Source organism: Engystomops pustulosus, chromosome 4 (genome assembly GCF_040894005.1).
Source record: "Engystomops pustulosus chromosome 4, aEngPut4.maternal, whole genome shotgun sequence".
NCBI classification, from domain to species: domain Eukaryota; kingdom Metazoa; phylum Chordata; class Amphibia; order Anura; family Leptodactylidae; genus Engystomops; species Engystomops pustulosus.
Genome location: NC_092414.1, coordinates 30,619,204 through 30,641,166, shown reverse-complemented (window position 1 = coordinate 30,641,166; position 21,963 = coordinate 30,619,204). Strand labels below are relative to the sequence as shown.

Here is a 21,963-nt window from a genome sequence, read left to right as displayed (position 1 = left end):
CCAATTATGATCATCATCTTTTTTGCAAAATACAGGGTTTATGTTGAAATACTTTGGTAATTTTACAAAAACACTCCTCTAGTGGCATAGTGCATCCCTTACAAAAATCCTTCAAATATTCATAATTGGAGATTACATTATTTCTGAAAAGAAAATCAAGTGATCTTACACTGTTCTCTAATTTTGATCTCCAGTGTTTGTGTCTATATATACAGTATATTATGTTGCATTGTGAGTACACACATTAGCTAGTAAATGTATCATGTTTGCAAACTGTTAATATCTTTATGTGACCTCGTAAGGTTGTGATTTCGCCCGCACAGATGGGCAGGGGGCTGACAGATGCCGGCTTTAGAGATCAGAAGGAGACGGTCATGGACAGAATTAATAATCCAGTCTCTCCAGTCACTGTTAGCATGGATGCCTAGAAAATATCTGCCCCCGGCTGAGAGGCTGGAAGCGAACATTGAAATGAAGGGCTTAACAGTATTGTCTCCAGGGAAGAGGGCAGAATCCAGGGAACATCCTGACCCACCCTGACCCATGTGCCACATCCAATATGTAATAGGGAAAGAAAGATTCTCATCACAAATCCTCCTCCCGGAACCTTGTGGATTATTGACTGTAAACTGCATTCACATAAAATCACAGAGACTTATTACCCGGTAGTAAAACAGGATTTTACAGCAGGTTCTCATGAGTGCAGGTCGAGACGGTGGAGGTGACAGAAATATGTAGGGGAGAAGGCACAGATACCAGGAATAGAGAGCTATGTGCTGAATGAAGGGGATGATCTCTTCACGTCACAACATTGTACTGAATAAGACCTTGAACATATGTCCTCTGAATGTTTCATGCCGGCTACTCGGACACACTGTTGGACGGCCTCCAGCTCTTATTACTTTGATGTACACAACATCGAGTAGACTCAACTTCAGCTGTAGTTAAATGTTGGAGGGAAGAAGCCAAAGATTCCTATGATATTGAGAAAATCAGCACACATGTGTCCTGAAGGGGGGGGGGTCCAAACACCCCCTATAAACCCTCAGAGGATGGAATCTGACATGTGACTCCTTCCATTGTTCATTATACTCCACGTTGGATTATCCGCACTCACATGACTCTATAAAATGTGCGAGATTTCTAGGGCGTGTTTATGGACTTGTTTTGTATAAAATACAAACAAACAAAAAAAAAGTACGTCAAGTACTTCTGTCAGGTCCCAGGTCACGTATAAACTAAAAATAAGAGTATAAAACACATGCCTTTCCGTAAATAAATATGTCATGAATCCAATACGCAAAATGAAATCTTTGTTTCAATGGGTGTGGCAATAAGTTTTAGTGCACCCTCTCCTGCCACGGTTCAGCACCCTACCACAGTCCCCTACTCCATAAGAGGGTGCACCAGTCCTTGTAGCCATACATGATGCCCAAAAATGTGTCCTTGGATAATTAGATCTGGACTGAACCAGCGTCAGTGGTGGTCCAGAAGAGATTTTAGCAAATCTACCACCAGGATCAAGGATTACAGGTACATGCAGGTCTGTGTCCCTTCTAGCAAATCCAATTTCCTTTAAGTTTCTTATGCCCTTGCTTTTACAGAAAAAAAAATGCAAATAAGCCTCAGGGGCTCCAGGCTCAATTAATAGCTTTGGAGTCTGGAACTCCTCAGGCTCATTTGCATATATATTAAACCTTAAAAAAAAACAAAAAAAAACCAAGGGCATAAAAAGCTTAAAGAAGTGCGGATCCAGCCAGAGGAGGCACACACCAGCATGTAAGTATGCTTGTTTTACAATGCCTGATCCTGGTGGTAGATGGTAAACTAGGATAGTATCATCGTTTATACCGTTGAAAAAAGACACATGTCCATCAAGTTCAACCAAGATGTCCTTTAAGGGTTAAAGAAAATCTACCACAGAGATGCAGTCTTGCACCCCAAGCATACTTACACACTGGTGTCAGTCCCCTGAAATACAATCCATTCCTTCTTCATCTTCTACAGTTATGCAAATGAGCCTCAGGGGCTCCTGTCTACATGACAGAAGCCCCTTCTGGCTTAGTTAACTACTATTTATGATGCCACTCACTCTCTGGCTGTGGAGGGGAGGAGGCCGAATAAAGGCATGCATAATTAGCAGATAACATTGCCAGAAAGTGGTTCTCTGATGTAGGCAGAAGCCATTGAGGCTCATTGGAGAGACAATTCTCTCCAAAATTAGGCCATTAAAAGATAAAGGAATAACAGATCTTGTTTCAGGACACACTCCAGTGTTTAAGTGTTCTTTGTGTACAATGCTGCATCCGTGCGGTCGATTTCCTTTAAACATCCGTATGTGGCATATTACAGCACATTTATGGTCTAATTTGCACCATTAAATGTCCAACTCGTTGTGAACCACATTAACCATCATACTTTCTTATGCCTAGTCTGACAAATGGGTGTTGCTTAACTTTAGGAGTTCCGAAAGTTTCAAAAAGTAACTTAACGCAACAAATAGTTGCTGTATTAATGGGGTTGTACCAAGTTCGAAAGTTATTAAAACAAGATGATTGTTTAGGGTCCAACTGATCATGAGAATGGGATCCACAGTATTCCATAGAATGAGGGTCCCGTTCCGTCTAATCGGTGGAGTAGTAAGACGAGTCTATGTCCTGCCACTGCATTCAATAGTATGAGAGTGTTGGATATGTCGGATATATATCTCCAGCACTCTCTTAGGTCTCATGCCTTGTGTCCGCTATTGCACTAAAAACTACGAGAAAAAAGAAACCTGACTGTGCGAACACAGCCTTACAACCCTAATGGAGGGAAGATCTGTTCCAGCAAGCTTAGTAGGCTTGGCCTAGCAGAAACGCCCTGTTGTGAGATGCCTTCAGCACCTCTGGCGATAATAAAAATAATAACCAGATCCAAGTCTAAAAATGAATTTTAATTAGTGCTATCAAAGGGTAGAAAATATTCTCCCCGAGATAGAATGGACATATTTTCTATAAAATATTTCTCCTAACAGAAAGCGGGCGGTATGACAGCGCAGCAGTCTGAGCTCGGCCTAATTAAAGTCATATATTCTCGGTGAATAGAGCGAGCTATAGGCAGCTGGAAGTAATGAGATATCCAGCATCACTTCATTATTAAAAGTACTCATTATGATGGGAGAGAACCAAAGAAAATCCAGCACGATACAGAGCAGGAGACGGGATTTATTGTAGCTCTCGCTGCAGCAATGGGAAGGAGGATGAATGGGCCAGGTACTCTAAGGACTGAATGGACTGATTCATAGACTGTATACACACCTATTCACACCAGCATACACTGTCAACGTTCGCTCTTCTACAATATCTTTATTCAGCCTCTGCCCTGCCCTTTCTATACAAAGTCCAAGACTATTTGGGCTCCAACTGAAGAAATATTTTAGAATGTGTTTGTTGGGTTACAGTTAGATAAAAGGAAATCGGGAGTTGAATGAAAAGTAAGGGTTAAGTTTTTCTGAATAATGTTCAGAATGCGAAATAAGAAGTTTCCAAGTATTCCCAGAAAAGTAAGAAGAAACAGGCATCAATAGAATATATACAGTATATAGAATATATACAGTATATTGCTTGGACCCCACTGATCACCAGTACATGAATCCCAAACTGATGAGGTGGAAGCTCAAGCACGTGACCTGCCTCTCCACCTATTAGTAAGAACGCACCCCCATTCCTCTTTAAGACAAAAGACACATAGAGTTCCCCATAGAGGTCTATGGCATTGGGTCATAAAGCTCACCCATCCACCTGGTTGTGTGCTCGTTCTTGTATATCTTGTACTTAAGAATATTTTGGGCACGTGTAACTATTTCATAACAATTGCAGTTTCTGTACAATATTGGTTGAGAAATGAGTAAAAATTCAGTCCATGCTTCAGTGAAGTGAGCAACTGGGGAATACCTAAGAGGGCAACGTCCAGACCCAGCTGTGGATCCAACCAAAATTTGTCCGCAGAATGACCTATCACTTTTATACGTTCAATTGGCTAAGCATCTCATCAGATGGCATGACAATGGCGTAGTTATATTTCCATCCAGGGGCTATGTCAGGCTCAGTTCAAGAGACCCTGACAGCAGATACAAGCCCCCTCAAGTCCAGTCTGAACCGTCCTTTCTAGAATATCCGCTTTGAAGTGAAATCTCACTTCCAAAGGAGAAAAATGTCCTCCAGTCCTCCTACAATGAGCAGAAAAGAGTCATGGTTTTACCTGAAATTAGTCTAGTTTAGAGGGATGTGACTTTAGTTGTCCCTATTGTCAGTACTATAGCACCTAGAACAGTGGTGGCGAACCTATGGCACGGGTGCCAGAGGCGGCACTCATAGCCCTTTCTGTGGGCACCCGGGCCATCTCCCCAGCACCCCAGACAGGACTCAAAGAATCTTCCTCCAGTTCCAAGCAACTTAAAAGATGCTGCTGTCAGTCATATTTTGATACTTACTTCGCTACTTGGGACTGTAGGAAGAGGGAGAATGAGTAGACAGGGCCGAATTATCTTTGGAGGACCTCTTGCCAGCCCCACGATTCTCTGTGTACAGAGGGACACTGGAAATTTTCCATCTTTCTACTGTGTTGCTATCCTTAGGAGGCCAATCTGAAGTTGTTGAACAGGGAGCAATAAGTTACCGATTTAATTTTTGGGTGGCACCTCATGATAAATAAGGGGTTTTTGGGTTCAGTTTGGGCACTTGGAGGCTAAAAGGTTCGCCATCACTGACCTAGAACCATGATGGTTCCATATTACAGACAGGAATGTCATCTTTCAGATTGCATCAGGTTTGTGGTTCTGCAACAGAACCGTAGATGCAGGCAGGTAAATACATAGGGCGATGTATCATTGAAGTTATGTTAGTTTTCGGTCTTCAAAATATCTCTCAATTGTAGCAGATACCAATCTACGTCTTTTTCTGCAAATGTTTTTAAACCTACTCCACTTTTCACTTAAAGAGTAACTGTAAAGGGTTTTTTTTTCACAAATCAATCTTCTCTCGGGATTTAAAACAACTTTGCCTATTATCTTTTTTACCTAAATTCAGTAGTTTCCTATATATCCTCCTCAGATTATCTCAGTGCTGCAATAGCTGCTTCCTCTCCATGTGCTGATAAGCCCTATGAGTCCATAGCTTGTTATTCAGATGGTTTCATGGGAGGGGAGGGGCTGCTGCTCCCTGTTCACAGGGGACGTCATGTGACAGTGAATGTAGCAGTGCTGGATGTGTCCAAGACAGTGCATGCAGCAGAGCTGGGTGCGTGGATGCAGATGTCTCCTGCACAGAATAGTGAGGTACAAGATCTCCCCTGCTCCCTATTATATATTTAATAGGGAGCTGTTCAGGAGCCAGAAGATCCGTCTCTTCTTAGTGAGCGGAGCCTAACGAGCCAGCTCACTAAGAAGAGCCAGAATTCCTATCAATAGTATCAGTGCTGTGCAGATAAGCTATTAACTCTTAGTTCTCAAACAGCACAGGCTATAGACTTCATGTAACTATGTTACTTGGATTTCTTGCACTTATTACATGTCCCCTGCTCTTCCATGTGATGGAAGCTGCCGGGCTGTCACCATATACATCCTGTATGTACTGTACATGTCTCCTGCTCCTCCATGTGATGGAAGCTGCCAGGCTGTCACCATATACATCCTGTATGTGCTCTGTACATGTTCCCTGCTCCTCCATGTGACGGAAGCTGTCAGGCTGTCACCATATACAATCCGTATGTGCACTGTGCATGTTCCCTGCTCCTCCACGTGATGGAAACTGCCAGGCTGTCACCATATACATCCTGTATGTGCACTGTCCAGTGTTCAGTGGATTTACTCGTGGGAAATTAAAAGAATTTAATGCGAAATTGCTTTGAGAGAGAACGCAAGGCATCATGGGATATGTGGGCAAGCTAACTGGCCTCAGCTTGAGGGCATAGACATTAGGCTCTGCCCACTTCACCTCTGGTGAGAAAGATTTTTGTCAAACACTTTTTGAACAGAAAATGCCATAACTTTGAAAAGAAAAGGGTGAGCAGCACAAAGTAGGTATCGTTCTGTTTGTTTTCAAAGAGGGAATCACATAAAATAATTTGGTAAAATCACTATGACTTTACGGTTACGCTTTAAGACAACTTACTCTAGTTCTATTATTTCAAAGATTTAGAGAGATTCATGAAGGGGCATATCCACTCCAGTCACTCCTGGTGTAGGGTAAATTTAGGAACTAGTTTGAGACAGATTGGCAATTTTTGTGATAATTTTTAAGTGAGAGGTTGCATATCTACTGCAGACATTAACACCTCAGGTGCCATAGTTATGAAGCTGTGTAAGCCTGTATAATAAGTCTAAAAAAAGTAAGATCCTACCTTATGATGAATCTCACCCATAGTTGGAAATGCAAGTAGAAGATAACAATCCAATTACCACCTTTTTACCTGTTTGTATATGACACCTAGGTACCGTAGAACTAGAGATAGAGGCCTCTCAAGTAACACTCTTCCCTCCAGCTTCTAAATGTGACTCATCTCAGCTAAAATATGACTTTTCTCTGCCGATTTTCATAGCACGTCAGAGGAGATATATATATATATATATATTTTTTAGGTTCAGATTTCACATGTCATTTAATCTCCTTCTTGAGGGGGCTAGTAGCTTAATGGGGTAAAATCTGGTGAGAGGCTCCCTTTAAATCCTGGAAAGCTGTAAACCTTTTATTTCCCCGGGTTGCACAACTCATCACCAGAGACAATAAATTCTAATCACCGATGGTGAATTAGAGCTTTCCATTCAATCACAGCAGAATCCAGCGGCTTCCAGTTATGTGATATCTCCTGGAGCTTTACAAGCCGCAGCTTTCTCCCACTTCCTAAAAGGGATCACAACCTTCTACAATCAGTATTATCTCTTATTTCTCGGTCTATTCAAACGCTAGGAAAAAGGAAAGCCATGCACAGGAGACAGATAGCGTCTGGTCAGATCTAAATGACTTCACCGTCCGCACCACAAATGTCCCTTTTGTTATTTCCACCCAGAGAAGGATGACATTTATCCCTGAACAATGGAACATTAGTCGCTACAATGCGGCGAGGATTCTGGGAAGCCATCCTGAGTGGTCCGAGATAACGGGAGGCAATAGAAGAAGCAAGCTTTACTCACAACAAGACTCCGCATCCCTGTGCCTGCGCCAAACCTCTGGAGCGCGCCGGAGCGGACTTTCATTCTACGTATATTTCCTCACTGCACGTGAAAAGTCATCAACCCTTTTAATTAACACTTCACCGTTATCCAGAAATTCCTGCAGCCAGAAATCTCCCTCAGTGCTGTTACTTAATGAATTTTTCTTTTGAAGGCTGTAGAGGCAATCGCAAGGACAGATAATGTGGAAAAGGTTGTAGAAATAAGTAATAAGTCACCAATTAAGTCACCAATTTAAGAAAATTTTGTATAAGCCCTTCTTCACTTAACAGGGTATTATCCTACTTCCCCTTCCTCATATATGGTGAAATCGTGGCTAAATCCATCTTGATATCCCAAGACAGACTGTCAGCTCACTGAAGTATCAAATTACAGCTGCCCATAAAAACCTATGGAAAAGGGAGTGAGAAGGATGAATAGAGAGGGGCGAAGAGAGGCTGCAGTCACAATGGGGACCATTTATCATATTCAGACAGCTGTGCGCCGGATTATGATGGCGGTACTGTCCTCATTGTGCGGTAGGATACATCATCTTCAGCCTCCTGGTGTTTTCAGCTGTGCCGGCAGGGCCTGGTGTAGATAGTGCTATAGCCTGCATGTTTGCAGGTTATAGCTAGTTTGCAGTACAGGAACACCCTGCGCTGGCACCACTCTCAGTCATGTCCCCACTTGGCGTGGAGATGGCTCGAAGCGAGAAATAATTGCATTTACTTGGGGTTAGCTAGTAATTGCGGACTTATACTGCAGAAAACTGGCAAACAAGTCCTAATAAATCTCCCCCAATCAGTTTTCTATTTCGCCACAAAAGGGAGACAAAAAGTGGTTGCTGCTGCTAATAGTGAGTTTTCTATTTCAACAGAACAGAGGGACAGAGGGACTACTGCGAATAATGAGGTTTTTTTTTTATCTCACCGCAAAAGAAGGCTGTTGATGCCAATAGCGAGTTTATTATGTCACCGAAATAGAGGGACAATGAGAAGCTGCTGTTTATTTATGGTGTTTCAACACTAGTCTTAAAGGACATCTACCACCACTAGACTGTCCCCAAACGTATGCTCGTTACCTTAGGGGTGATAGGAGACCGCTGCTGTCGTGCTCTGGGACGTCTTCTATACTGAAATATGCAGTTATAGGGGGAGATATATCATAAGTCTCTTAGAGCCGAACTATTTTAGTTGCCCATGGCAACCAATCAGAACTCAGCTTTCATTTTTCCACAGCGGTTTATAAAATTAAAGCTCTGACTGGTTTCCATGGGCAATTATAACAGTTTTACCTCAAAAAGCTATGATAAATCTCCCCCATAAAGCTTATGCAAAGAGCCGGAGGTGCTCACCCTTCGGCTACCCAAGCGCCTCCTGGCTACATCAGAACATAATTTATGCACGCTCCCTCGGCAAAGTCGCACATGTTTTTCTTGCGCAGCCGCACTTCTCTCACACCGGTTGGGCAAGGAAGGTAGTTTCCACGGATGCGCGAGATTAGATGTCTGCAGCGCTTTTCGCTGGCGCAGAGTATGTATTTAGATGAGGAGGCGTAAATAAATTATGTTTCGACTGAGCCAGGAGGTGAACAGTGAGTGCCTCTGGCTCATTTGCATAAACTTTAATTAGTGCATATTTCAGTATAGAAGACGGTCCGGAGCATGACAGCAGCGGTCCCCCGTCACACCTAAGGTAATGAGCATACGCTTGGGGACAGTCTACCACCCCTAAATGTGCTGGTAGATGTCCTTTAAAATCAACACCACCCCCCTACCCCATCCGACACTCCGATGTCTGCCAGAGAGTTTTGGTAGTTTCGGGCACAATCTCCGCCAGGTCGGACCAAAGACCAGGTGGATATTTCTGCTATAGTTTTTGCCGTTTAAGCCCATAGTAAATGTGGCGGGCACTTTTCCGCCCTGACACACCAAATCGGAGTGCAAGCCTCTAAGCATCCTAGACTATCAAGGAAGGGGAGATTTATGTGCCTTAAAAAAATTAAATCTCCCCAGTCAGTTTTTTATCGTACCTCAAGATAGAGACAAAGAACGTCTGCATCTATGTCACCGCAAAGGCTTTATACACAAGTACACTTCCATGTTGCCTTAGAGTGGGTGACAAACAGCTGGGAAAGCAGAATCTCATTTTTTTTCCCGATTTCTTTATGGGAGACGTCATAGTAACTCCTCTCCACCCATCAGAAACGCGTTGCAGCATTGCCAATAAAAGCGAGATGCCTCCTCATCTACATGTGGACTGCATCATTCCTCAGCGGCCATCTTTTTATTTACCTCCATCTCTGCACTTAGGTTGGAGGAAACTCTCTCCCGCCCTCCTATAAGTGCTTCCCAGCTCTTAATGTAGTTGTTTAGGAACTCTGCAATGAATGAGATGATATTCTGCCTCCGAGGTATACATTAATGTCAGGTAGTGGCTTACCTTCCCCTATAAATATATCACGCAGTTATGTTTTATATGGAGGTGGTTGCTCTATAACACCCGCCAGGAATCTTACAGCGAAGGACTTACTGGCAATTATCGTTTATTACTTCATAAATAAAAAGTTTATTCCGGGGATATTATTTAATATCCTCGCTCTTTACAACCAGTGAAATGCTTAGCAAAAAGGAGAGATAGGAAAATTATTTTATCTTAGATTCGTATACAAAAAATAATTTTTTGTTTCCACAGCAACACGAATCGTCCATTGGGATCCAATGTCAAAGCAAGGAGACATTGCATTGACACCACTACCAGCCCTTGCAATGCATCTAACCCGCGTGTCACCCAGTGCCAGGGCCCCTGGGGTGGTAGGTGACTGCATGTCATTGAATGGCTGTGACACTGTGACACTCACACTCAATTCTGCGAATATTATAGAACATAAACTAAAAATAAACCCAAAAACACATTTGCTCATTAGATTGTCCACATTTTTGGGCACTAATTGTCTCATTGTCTTGATGTTTCGTAAAAACAGTATAACCCAATGCAGCTTGTGCAAAGAGGGTGCAACACAACATTCCTCCATACACATTGGCCAAGGGTCCGCCGGACGAATTTCCGTCAGGGTTTCGAGATTTTTTTTGCCGTTTTGCCCTGAATTGCCCTGGGTTTTTGGTGCACGCGATCGGATTGTGGTGCATCAGCGCTGGTTTGCATGCGACACAAAATCGGTGGACGTCGGACAACCCGACTGATTCGGACAAACCGCAGAATTTAAAAAGCAAATTGTGTCACAAGATCAAGCACTTACATACACCGGGAAGAAGGTGAACTCCGGCGGACCTCAACGGGGGAAGCGACACATGCAGGGTTATCGGGCGCACGATCATAGGGAATTGCGGCAGCTCGGAATTCTCGTCAGACATTCCGGATCTGCGGCGCCAACGGAACGGGTAATTAAATGTGCCCCATTATTACAATTACTTAACTAATGGGCCTCTGATCACAAGCTTTTACACCATTAAACTACAGGTAGCGCATTATATGTCCTTTTAGAACACCATCTTTTATGTTAAAACACAACCATTTACCTATAATAAAAATCCCCTTCCAAGTCATATGCAAATGAGCAGATAAGTCAATTTTAGAGGCTGGTGGGGGAATGTCCCTGCTATAGCAGCTAGAACCATTCTGGTGTCATTGTAAAGATGAGAATTGCATCTTTAAAATCATCATTTTTGTCCTACAGATCTAGAGATACTAACAACTATAGACATAGTCATATCTAAGGCTCTACAGCCCCTAGAATCATGCTTTTGGTATGATATTTAGGGTACTTTCACACCTAATGTATGCTCACCCAATACAGCTAGACAAGAGCGCTGCACACCCCTCCCTGCTCCATAGGAAACTGTGCCGTACGACCGTTCATATGCCTGAAAATAGAGCATGCTCTATCTATTTTGCGGCGACAGTATAGTGAGTACACGGGCGCCATAGGCGTCTATGGGGACATATATCTGATATAAGTTCCCACAACAGTCATGTGAATGCGGCTTTAGGATTTGAATCGATACTCAAAGACATAGGGGCTCATGTACTAAGGGTTGCGCTACTCACTTCTGTCGGCCTGTTCGCCTTTTTCGGGAATTGCACAGCTTGGACAGATATCTGTGCTGGGGTTTTGGTGCATGCAACCACTTTTTTGGCACAGCTGTGCTTTCATGTGACAGAAAATTAGGGGGCATGTCGTCAGACAATCCGACAAATTGTGTCGCAAGATCAAGCACTTACATACACCAGGAAGAAGAAGGTGAACTCCGGTGGACCTGAGCGGGGAAGCGACACATGCAGGATCTTAGTGAATCACGGCAGAGTGCATTATCGTCGGATAATGCACTTTCTGTGAACTCCAAGGAACGGGTAATGTGCCCCATAGTTTGGAATGTGACCTGCAAATAAATATCCAATTTCTGACTATGCCTGTATCTCTGCTCCTGTGGCACACAAAACAACTAGCCTTATGTGATTTAAAGCATGAGATTCTCATGTCTCAAGTGATGCTCAGACTCCAAAAGTGAATCATCTTTAACAAAAAGTGACTCTTCTTGGTTAATTTATACATTGAGAAAATGTTTATAGTCTCAATACTTTTAATTTATACTTTTTAATTTAACTTCCAAGAACCTCTTCCCCCAGTATCTCCATTCATATTGTTAAAGGAAATCTACCACCACCATACATTTTTATGTCTGTGTGTGCCTGCTGATTCGGGATTTTATCTTTATTATCCCTGAAATCGCTGCTTTTTAGAGAAAATAACATTTTAAAGAATATGTAAATTAGCCTCAGGAGCTACTGAGTACATCAGAGCAGCCCCTCTTATTCCGTCTGCTTGTAATTATTCGAGCCTCTTTCAGGCTTTCATGCCCACCTTCCTCTCTGCTACTCAAGAGCCGGTGACAAAAGCTGCAATAAGAAGCAACCGATTTGTGGCTACCGACCGAGCATGCGAGGGAATTCACGGGTAAATATGATCGAGGCCGAACTTTAGGTTCGGTGTCCTTCGTTCATGAGCCCGCCTAACATGGATATGTTTTGTACGTTTACGTCCCTGTTGGACAGCTCTGCCTTACTCGGACAGCAAAGCAGGTTGATTTCCTCCCCTAAAAACTAGGACACACCTGGTCAATCACGGTCATATCTAGTTTCTAGGGGCCGAAATCTGCCCGATTTGCTCCTCTGCTGTTTGGGTAAGGCGTAGCTGCCCAACAGAGGATGCTGAACCTAAAGTTTGGGTCCGCTTATCACTAGTTACCAACTCTCGGACAGCAGAAGGGGACAGAGGGCATGCACACCAATCAGTGATCTCCGGTCTGACCACTCATTGGCTGCTATGGTCAACATCATGGAACGGTATAAACAAATGATGGCGGAGAATTTGGGGGACTATTTACTATTTTGATCCTGTTGATTAAAAAAAAAAAAAAAAAACTGAATACTTTTTTTTAGATGCAATGCACCCCTGCATGTTTACTACTGTGAAATTCAGAAAAGACGTCTCCTGCATTACCAGAAGACGTCTTTTCTGAATTTCAAAGTTCTAATTCTAAAAACCTTGATATTTCTGTAATGTGCAGTCACCATCAGAAAGCGCGGTGATGTTTTATGTATAAATAAAGGGTCCAATTGTAAAAGCAGACAGTGCACGTCTCCCCTGCGAGGAGGTGGCAATCTCGTATTACTTACGGCGTCCTTCTCGGGATTGCATACTTTCACCCACAGGATGTGGTCCAGCAGCCAGTCGATAGGCTTGTCTTTGTAAAACATGAGGATAAACTCCACAATCAGGCTGAGGTCCAGAGACTTGAAGAGCTTTCCTGAACGTAATGAAAGAAAATTGTGTTTACTCAGATTTTTTTTTTTTCCAGTGCGTTTCATACATATAATTTCAAAAAACACATCCACTATGGATGAGAAGTTTTTCGGTGGAGAATTCACAGCAGATTGATGGTATTTATGGCTCAATGACGGCAATCAAATAAACGAGACGGAGGGGCGATCGATAGGGATGCAAGTATACGGAGATATTCTAGACATTCACCGCTGGCAAACAAAGGACGGAAGAAGCAAGAGTAAATATCCCTGCTGTTATTAACAATGGGGAACCTTATCTTTACTTATTGAATGCAAAAAAGAAAAAATAAAATTCTCATATTTAGGAAAATGTCAAATTTATTAGGACAGCAAAAGTCTGCTTATGTATCAGAAAAAAAATAACTAGTCACTTGTGTATAACATTTTACCCTTTTACATGTATTTTGTGCTTATGTTATCCCTTATTACATGATACATTGGGGCAGATTTACTTACACGGTCCTGTCGCGATCCAGCGGTGCGTTGTCTGACGAGGATTCGGGTCCGGCGTGATTCATGAAGATCGTGCGCCCTATATCCTGCATACGTCGCTTCCCCGCCGAGGTCCGCCGGAGTTCACCTGCTTCTTCCTTGTGCATGTAAGTGCTTGATCTTGCCACACAATCGCGTTTTTCAAGTCCGCGGTTTGTCCAAATCCGTCGGGTTGTCCAACGGCCCCTGTCGCATGCAAGCTGTTGCCGATGTGCCACAATCTGATCGCGTGCGCCAAAATACTGGGGAAATTCGACACAAAACGGAAATCACGGGGAAACCCGATGAAAATGCGCCTGGCGGACCCTTAGTAAATGAGCCCCATTGTGTAACATTAGTGCTCTCTGCTCACTCTCTTTACAGCTAAGTCACCTAGTCTGAAACTGAAGCCAATCATAAAGGGGGGTTATCCAGGATTTATATATCTTTCCCACAAAATGGAATTACCCGGACCATAGACTCTGGAGGAGAAGAAAGGTCCAGGTTTGTTTTATGATACTATGATAAATATATAGATACTATAATACTAAGGATACAGTCACACCTTTGTTTTCTTCATACGTTCAACATATATGCCAGGAAAATATCCGGGATATACACTGAGTGTATCCATTGACATATTTCGGAAGGCGGAGGCATCCTTTTGCCTCTGTCTGTGCAGTATACGTCGCATGTGGGAAACACAAACATATATGCTTGCTGGAGGAGATTGGGGGACAGATGCAACTGTATGGTATCTATCCCCAGCTTCCACTGAGCATACACTTAGAGAGGTCTCCAGTGATGTTCACTCCATTCTCCCAATGTATTCTTACAATGGAAGGCTTAAAAAACAACATAACCTTACACTAACGCAAATAGAACAAGGAATCCTGGAAGTTATTATATATCCCTCATAGAGCCTCTATGCCAACATCATAGTATCTGTCTGAGATAACATGGAGAGGCAGAAAGAGTTGAAGAATTTGAATAAGCCCAAATCCAAAGAAGATCTGTTTTGAGTTCTCTAAGATGTTTGGAACAACCTACCTGCAGAGTTATTGCATGTGTATCTCGAAGAATTGATGGCATTCTGAGAGGTGAAAGGGTGGTCTCACTAAATATTGATCTGATTTGCATTTTTCTTGTATTTATTCGTTTTTCACTTTGCATCACAGTGCCGTTCATATATCTAATCTATCATATCTATCATATCTCTCAATCAATCATATCTCTCAATCAATCATATCTATCATACCTCTCTATCATTTCTATCTATCATATCTATCATACCTCTCTATCATTTCTATCTATCATATCTATCATATCTATCTATCTATCATTTCTATCTTATCTATCGTATTGTATATGGTCGCTGTAAAATAGTGCTGAGCGTAGCATCTCATAAGTTGCCTAGGACTGCAGGAAGATTTAATGGATTTGTTCCTGTTTGGTGTCCTGGGCTGATGGCCTGAGTGCCCACAGAAAGGGCTCTGAGTGCCACCTCTGGCACCAGTGCCATAGGTTCGCCACCACTGATATAGATCTTTCATATCTATGTATTGATTGCATCTATCTAATGTATAGTATCTATGGTATCTATTGTATTGCAGATATGGTATCTATCTTAGACAGATCTGGCTATAAATATATATATATTTTAACCAGATGACGGCACGGGCAGCTGAATGACATCTGACCAGAGGTCAAACATTAGCAGACTTCATAATACTAGGGAGATAAGCCTCACATTTCCAGTTCTTTATTGCAGAGCCTCCTTGGCCGTACAACCACAACATCAATCAGCTGAAATGGCAGCTCACAAACATCTCTGGATATAAAATGACGAGGAGTCTGAGGATAAACAGCTTTCAAATTGGGAAGATAAATGACTAAAGAATGATGAGGAAGTCAAAAAAAAAAATAAAAGAAAATGAAGCCTTAGGATAAATCAACATACTGTGCAGCATAACCAAACATTTGCCCAACCAGTACGACACACCAGTACGACACACCAGTACGACACACCAGTACGACACACCAGTACGACACACCAGTACCGTACACCAGTACCGTACACCAGTACCGTACACCAGTACCGTACACCAGTACCGTACACCAGTAGCGTACACCAGTACCGTACACCAGTAGCGTACACCAGTAGCGTACACCAGTAGCGTACACCAGTACCGTACACCAGTACGACACACCAGTACGACACACCAGTACGACACACCAGTACCGTACACCAGTACCGTACACCAGTACCGTACACCAGTACCGTACACCAGTACCGTACACCAGTACCGTACACCAGTACCGTACACCAGTACCGTACACCAGTACCGTACACCAGTACCGTACACCAGTACCGTACACCAGTACCGTACACCAGTACCGTACACCAGTACCGTACACCAGTACCGTACACCAGTACCATACACCAGTACCATACACCAGTACCATACACCAGTACCATACACCAGTACCATACACCAGTACCATACACCAGTACCATACACCAGTACCATACACCAGTACCATACACCAGTACCATACACCAGTACCATACACCAGTACCATACACCAGTACCATACACCAGTACCATACACCAGTACCATACACCAGTACGACACACCAGTACCGTACACCAGTACCGTACACCAGTACCATACACCAGTACCATACACCAGTACCATACACCAGTACCATACACTAGTACCATACACCAGTACCATACACCAGTACCATACACCAGTACCATACACCAGTACATGTATAACTAGAACTAAATGGGACAGTGGTGTCTATCAGATTATGTCCCTTCTTGCAGTATATGACCACTATAACTATGGCACTACATTTTCTGTAAAAGTATTCTGTAAAACATTTTCCTGACAGTGGATTCTCAGATCTAAGATTCTACAGAAATAAATTGACGAAATTTCGGTACACAGCAGCTGTAGAGACCTTTACACTGATCTTTTTCCTACTGACTGATGCTAATAATATGGAATGTGAAGTGTCGTCATTGGTGAGACAGAGAGGACGCTTGTCATTGTGCACAGATAAATCAGTAGGATTTGTCAGGGTAGGGAATCTCATGAATTCCTGATAAGAATAAAAAAACGGGGAAACCATTAAAGTGAGGGAGATACATTAGGGTATTAGGCTAATGCAAATAAAACATTAATGCTCCTTATCATATACCTTAAAGGGCGTGTCTAGTAATTACTGTCCACCAATCGCAGATTGGTGAGTGGTTGATATGTTGATACAAGGCCTAAAAAGCATTTGGACTAAAAGGGTATTAAATGTCCTAAAATTCCCTCTTTTTCCCCTCTCATCCGTATACCTATAAAAAAATCTGATTCTTCGTACCTCATTTTCACATGAGACGAGTCAAGTTTAAAGGTTGCTGATGGAGTGTCACTTCTACATTTGTTTTATAGTACCTAGAAACATGATTTGTGTCATATTAAAGATAGGAATCTCATCTGTCAGATCTCATCGGGATTGTGGTTCTTTGAGCTACAGAACTGGACATGCAGGCAGTAGAAACATAGGTTGTAACTTTATCTGCAGCTTTCATTTCCGACTAGGTGTTTAGCTGCCTGTATCTCCGGTTCTTTAGCTCATAAAGCCACACGTCTTATGTGATCTGACAGATGAGATCCTTATCTTTAAAATGCCAACCGTGTTATGTTTCTAGGTACAACAGAGCCAAAGATTTGGGACTCTGAATGACACTACCCTCGAAACCACCAATCATAATTCCCAAACAACATCTTTACGTCAATGTTAGATGAATATTTCACAAGAATTAAAGGACATCTACCACCAGGATGAACGATTGTAAACCAAGCACACTGACATACTGGTATGTGCCCCCTCTGGCAGGATCCGCTCTTCTTATGCCCTTGAATGTAGGAAAAAAAGGCTTTAAAAATTATGCAAATTAGCTGGAGGGGCTCCAGACTCAAATAACACCAATGGAACCTGAAAATCTACCACCAGGATGAAGGATTGTAAACCAAACACACTGGTGTGGTGTGCATCCTGGTGTGTGCCCCCAATAACACAAATGGAACCTGGAGTCCCTCAGGCTCATTTGCGTATTTTCTTTAACCAGGGCATAGGAAGCATAAAGAAGAGAAGATCCTACCAGAGGGGGCGCACACCAGTATGTCAGCGTGCTTGGTTCACAATCCTTTATGGTGGAAGATGCATCTCTAGCATTCAAATTGATATACTTTTATCTACACAAATGTTCCCTCGACCCATCTTTTTTTTCTGCCACCAAAATCTGAAACTCCTTCTACCATTTCCAAGACTCTTCTCAAACTGCACAAGTTCTCTTGAATGTGTTACCCAAATTCCAAAACCTCCTAGTTTTACCCATGCCCTCATAACATCTGTCGTGTTCTCTTATGTAAATCATAATAATAATCTTTATTTATATAGCGCCATCAAATTCCGCAGCTTTAGAAATCAAATCATAATCTTAACCTCTCCAAGACTTTTCTCCAGCTGCACAATTTCTTTGGAATGCGTTACCCCAGTGCCCAATTCTCATATTTTACAAACACAAACATCTATCACTTTCTCTAATCTAAAATCGATTCCTTTACCCCTTAATCATTGTGAAAATTTGGTATAGCGAGCAAGTAATCTTAATCCATTACACAGAGAACATGCATTTATTACTCTGGAAACACTGACATACTTAACTTTATTAACCCGACTCCTTGTCGATCTCACTCCTGATCATAAACGCAAATTTCTTTTCCAAGGTTAACTACTGCAATGTGAAACCTACAAATCCATCTTCCTCATCCTGCAATCTTGCATAATACCTTCATTGAGAAATCCATATAAATTACCGCCATAAATAAACTGCACCCCCCCCCCCGGATGAATGAGCGTGTTCCCGTATGTGTAATAGATGAATCCATCCAATAACAGGTTAATCCATACAGGAAATATTTAAAAAAAATCCCTGACCTACTTATCTTTTCCGACTGATAATAATACGTTATTATGTCGCAGGATAAAATACAAAACATTATTCACTCCGATGTATTCAGACTTGTATTACTGGGGGTCCCGGGGGATGGTGGTATACTATGCATATCAATGCAATTTCAATACTGTAAGATCAGAGATGAAATAAGATCCCTCCGAACTTTATTTCTCATTCCGCGCACATGAACACACACGGAAAAAAGCGCAATGTGATTAATGGTGGAAAGGAGCAGGTCAACCAAACAGACAGCGCTTTGTAGTAAATTTTTCAATCTGTGGGTGGATGAAGTGGCGAGACGCCAGCAGCGACTCATTATCTCGGCAAAATTATCTTTTTTTTTAATGAGCTCGGGCCAAGGAGAAAAAAAAAAAAACCTTTGTGCGCCGTTTCCCTTCAGCGCAGCGCGAGAGGCGCACATTTCCGAGCTGCTCACCTTTCCTTTAAGACGCTTGTCAAGGTCGGCGATTGATGCCTCGATACGTCTTAAAAATGGAATCATCCCGCTAAATGGGTAAAGCTGCAATATAGTAAAATGCTAAGGCAGTACAAGACGCTGTTATATATTCTGAGAGCCGCCTGCACGCGTTTTACCCGCTGCCTTTGGATATGTTAATTGGATCCAAGTCAATCCGCAGGAGTGGATCACAGAACGCCCAACGTCCCCAATGGTCTTGCAGTCAACAGCTTGTACTGTAGAACAAGACAAGGCATCTGCTGAAATCAAGACTCTGCTCTCCTGTCGTGCCTCTTATCTCAATGCCCCTGTGTGCTGATGTGGCCTAAGTATCTTAATTAAACATATCTAAAGGCAAGAACTTCCCATACGGCCCCATGTCCCCGTCTGCTCAGTGACAGAAGGTCTCATCTTCTTCCTTACAAGATGAGAAACATACAGCATACACAATATGGATACACCACCGGGCAACATGCAGCTATGGATACAATGCACCCCTTTTTAGACAATTTGTAAGAGAGACTCTGTATGAATTAACTAGGGCGGCATCAGATCTCAGAGAAGAAAGGATTTTTTTTATTACAATATAAATTCATTGTAAAATATGCTACTGTCTTTCTTAGGCCACTAATACCAATGCAACTGTGTATTATGTGAGATTACTCCAACCCCAAACAGTGATTGGCAGTGAGAGTCCTGATTACTCCACCCCCACACAGTGATTGGCAGTGAGTGTCCTAATTACCACACCCACACACAGTGATTGACAGTGAGAATCCTAATTACCCCGCCCACACACAGTGATTGGCAGTGAGAGTCCTGATTACCCTTCCCACACACAGTGATTGGCAGCAAGAGTCCTGATTACCCCGCCCACACACAATGATTGACAGTGAGAGTCTTGATTACCCCACCCCCACACAGTGATTGGCAGTGAGAGTCCTGATTACCCTTCCCACACACAGTGATTGGCAGCAAGAGTCCTGATTACCCCGCCCACACACAATGATTGACAGTGAGAGTTCTAATTACCCCTCCCACACAGTGATTGACAGTGAGAGTTCTAATTACCCCTCCCACACAGTGATAGACAGCGACTCATGATTACCCCACCCACACACAGTGATAAGCAGCGAGAGTCCTGATTACCCCACCCACACACAATGATTGACAGCGAGAGTTCTAATTACCCCTTCCACACACAGTGATTGACAGTGAGAGTCGCGATTATCCCACCCACACATAATGATTGGCCGTGAGAGTTCTAATTACCCCACCCACACACAATGATTGACAGTGAGAGTCATGATTACCCCACCCACACACAATGATTGACAGTGAGAGTTCTAATTACCCCTCCCACACAGTGATTGGCAGAGAGAGTCCTGATTACCCCACCCACACACAGTGATTTACTGCTCGCCCCTCCCCTCTCCATAGAGAATAGTGGCGCACGGGCAAAAGATAGAGCAGACTATCATTTTTGCAGCCACGGCACGGTACGTTGAGCACATGTTGTGAGCCCGGGAGCCATAGACGACTACGGGGGATGTATATGCAGCCGCAAATTTGCGGCCACATATACGCCCCCCATACGTTCGTGTGAATGTAGCCTAACTGGCCATTCAGTTAAGCTGCATCAATCTAAACATGAACCAAGTTTTTCAGACCATACTAGAAGGTGTACAACAGCTGTAGGTCCTGTCCAGAAGGGATGTCAGCACAAGAATGAAAACGCATCCTAAGGCAATACAATGATTAGAAGGTTTTCAGCATTATGTAGGAACAACTAAAAAAAAACATGACAATTACAAATTCTTTGGTAATTTGCATTAATGTTTAAATGTCAGTCTCTAGTACAGCAGCAGAGACTCCATAGAGGCAGTAACACTCAATATGTAAGCGTCTCCAAAGCTCAATAGTGTCTCTAGCTGTAAACTGCCCGGAAGCCAATTGCTAAAAGTCAAAAAGGAAAAACTACTCACAAGTTACTCCCCGGGGAAGAAGTAACTTCCCGCTATAAAAATGCTTCATATGCAGAAATGTTTTACGCACACGATGAATAGCAACAGTGGATATAGTATGATACAGAGGAAGAATAGGAGGGGTTGTATATATGTATGTATAGGACTAGGAATGTTAGGATAGGACTAGATGGCACCAGTGGCCGCCTATGAACATATAGATTTTTTTAAATTTATATTACTAGATGACCAATCCCAAAGCAATCCAGATGCATCACACTGTGGACGAGGACGACTCAATACAGCTTAGTCCTTAGTGTAACGGCCATCAGTAAATCTGATGGGTGGGTGATGTTGTACCTCCATCATTCACCTCTTAATGTACAAAGGGGTATTCCCACGAAGAGAAAGTTCTTAAATATACTCAGGATGGCAAAATATCACATTCTTTGATTCAATATTATTAACAAAAACACAGCATTTCACAGATATAATTCTAACCTGTCTCCATCCCGGTGTTGTATCTTTGTTTTCCTTGGATCCAACCATAAACTCAGTCCAGACTATGGTGGGCAGTGTAGTCAGATTGCCCTTGTATGAGCATGCATCTCCTGTACTGCAGGAGCAGGGTGGGAGTGTAAGGAGGCAGAGAACAGCAGAGCCAGAGGAACTTCCTTTCCAGCAGTGAGGAGATGTGCTCTACATAAAGGACAGGGGGCAGGGGCATAGTAGTGACAAGTGTGTGTTTGGTTAGGTTATATCCAACTCATGACTCATTTGTCAGATACTAGTAGAATGTTCAGAAGCTAAATGAGAGTGTAGCTAAACCCTGTACCCTGATATTCTAAACACATTGTCAGCACAGAGCATCTCATAGCACAGAGGAGTTATGAAGTGTCAGCTCCGCCTTTGCCCACCATCAGAGATGAATCTTACAGTGAGCAGCTCATGCAGTGATAAAGCCAAGAGCAGCAATAGAACTAAGTAAAAT

General features: G+C 42.7%; 1 protein-coding gene across 1 annotated transcript in view; it reads right to left on the bottom strand.

Moving 5' to 3' along the window:
• Positions 1–21,963, bottom strand: part of MGAT4B (alpha-1,3-mannosyl-glycoprotein 4-beta-N-acetylglucosaminyltransferase B) — a 266,200-nt gene that overhangs the window by 30,979 nt on the left and 213,258 nt on the right. The window contains exon 9 of the mRNA XM_072145625.1: positions 12,889–13,019. Coding sequence (XP_072001726.1) covers positions 12,889–13,019 — 131 coding nt within the window. The remainder of the gene's footprint in view (positions 1–12,888; positions 13,020–21,963) is intronic.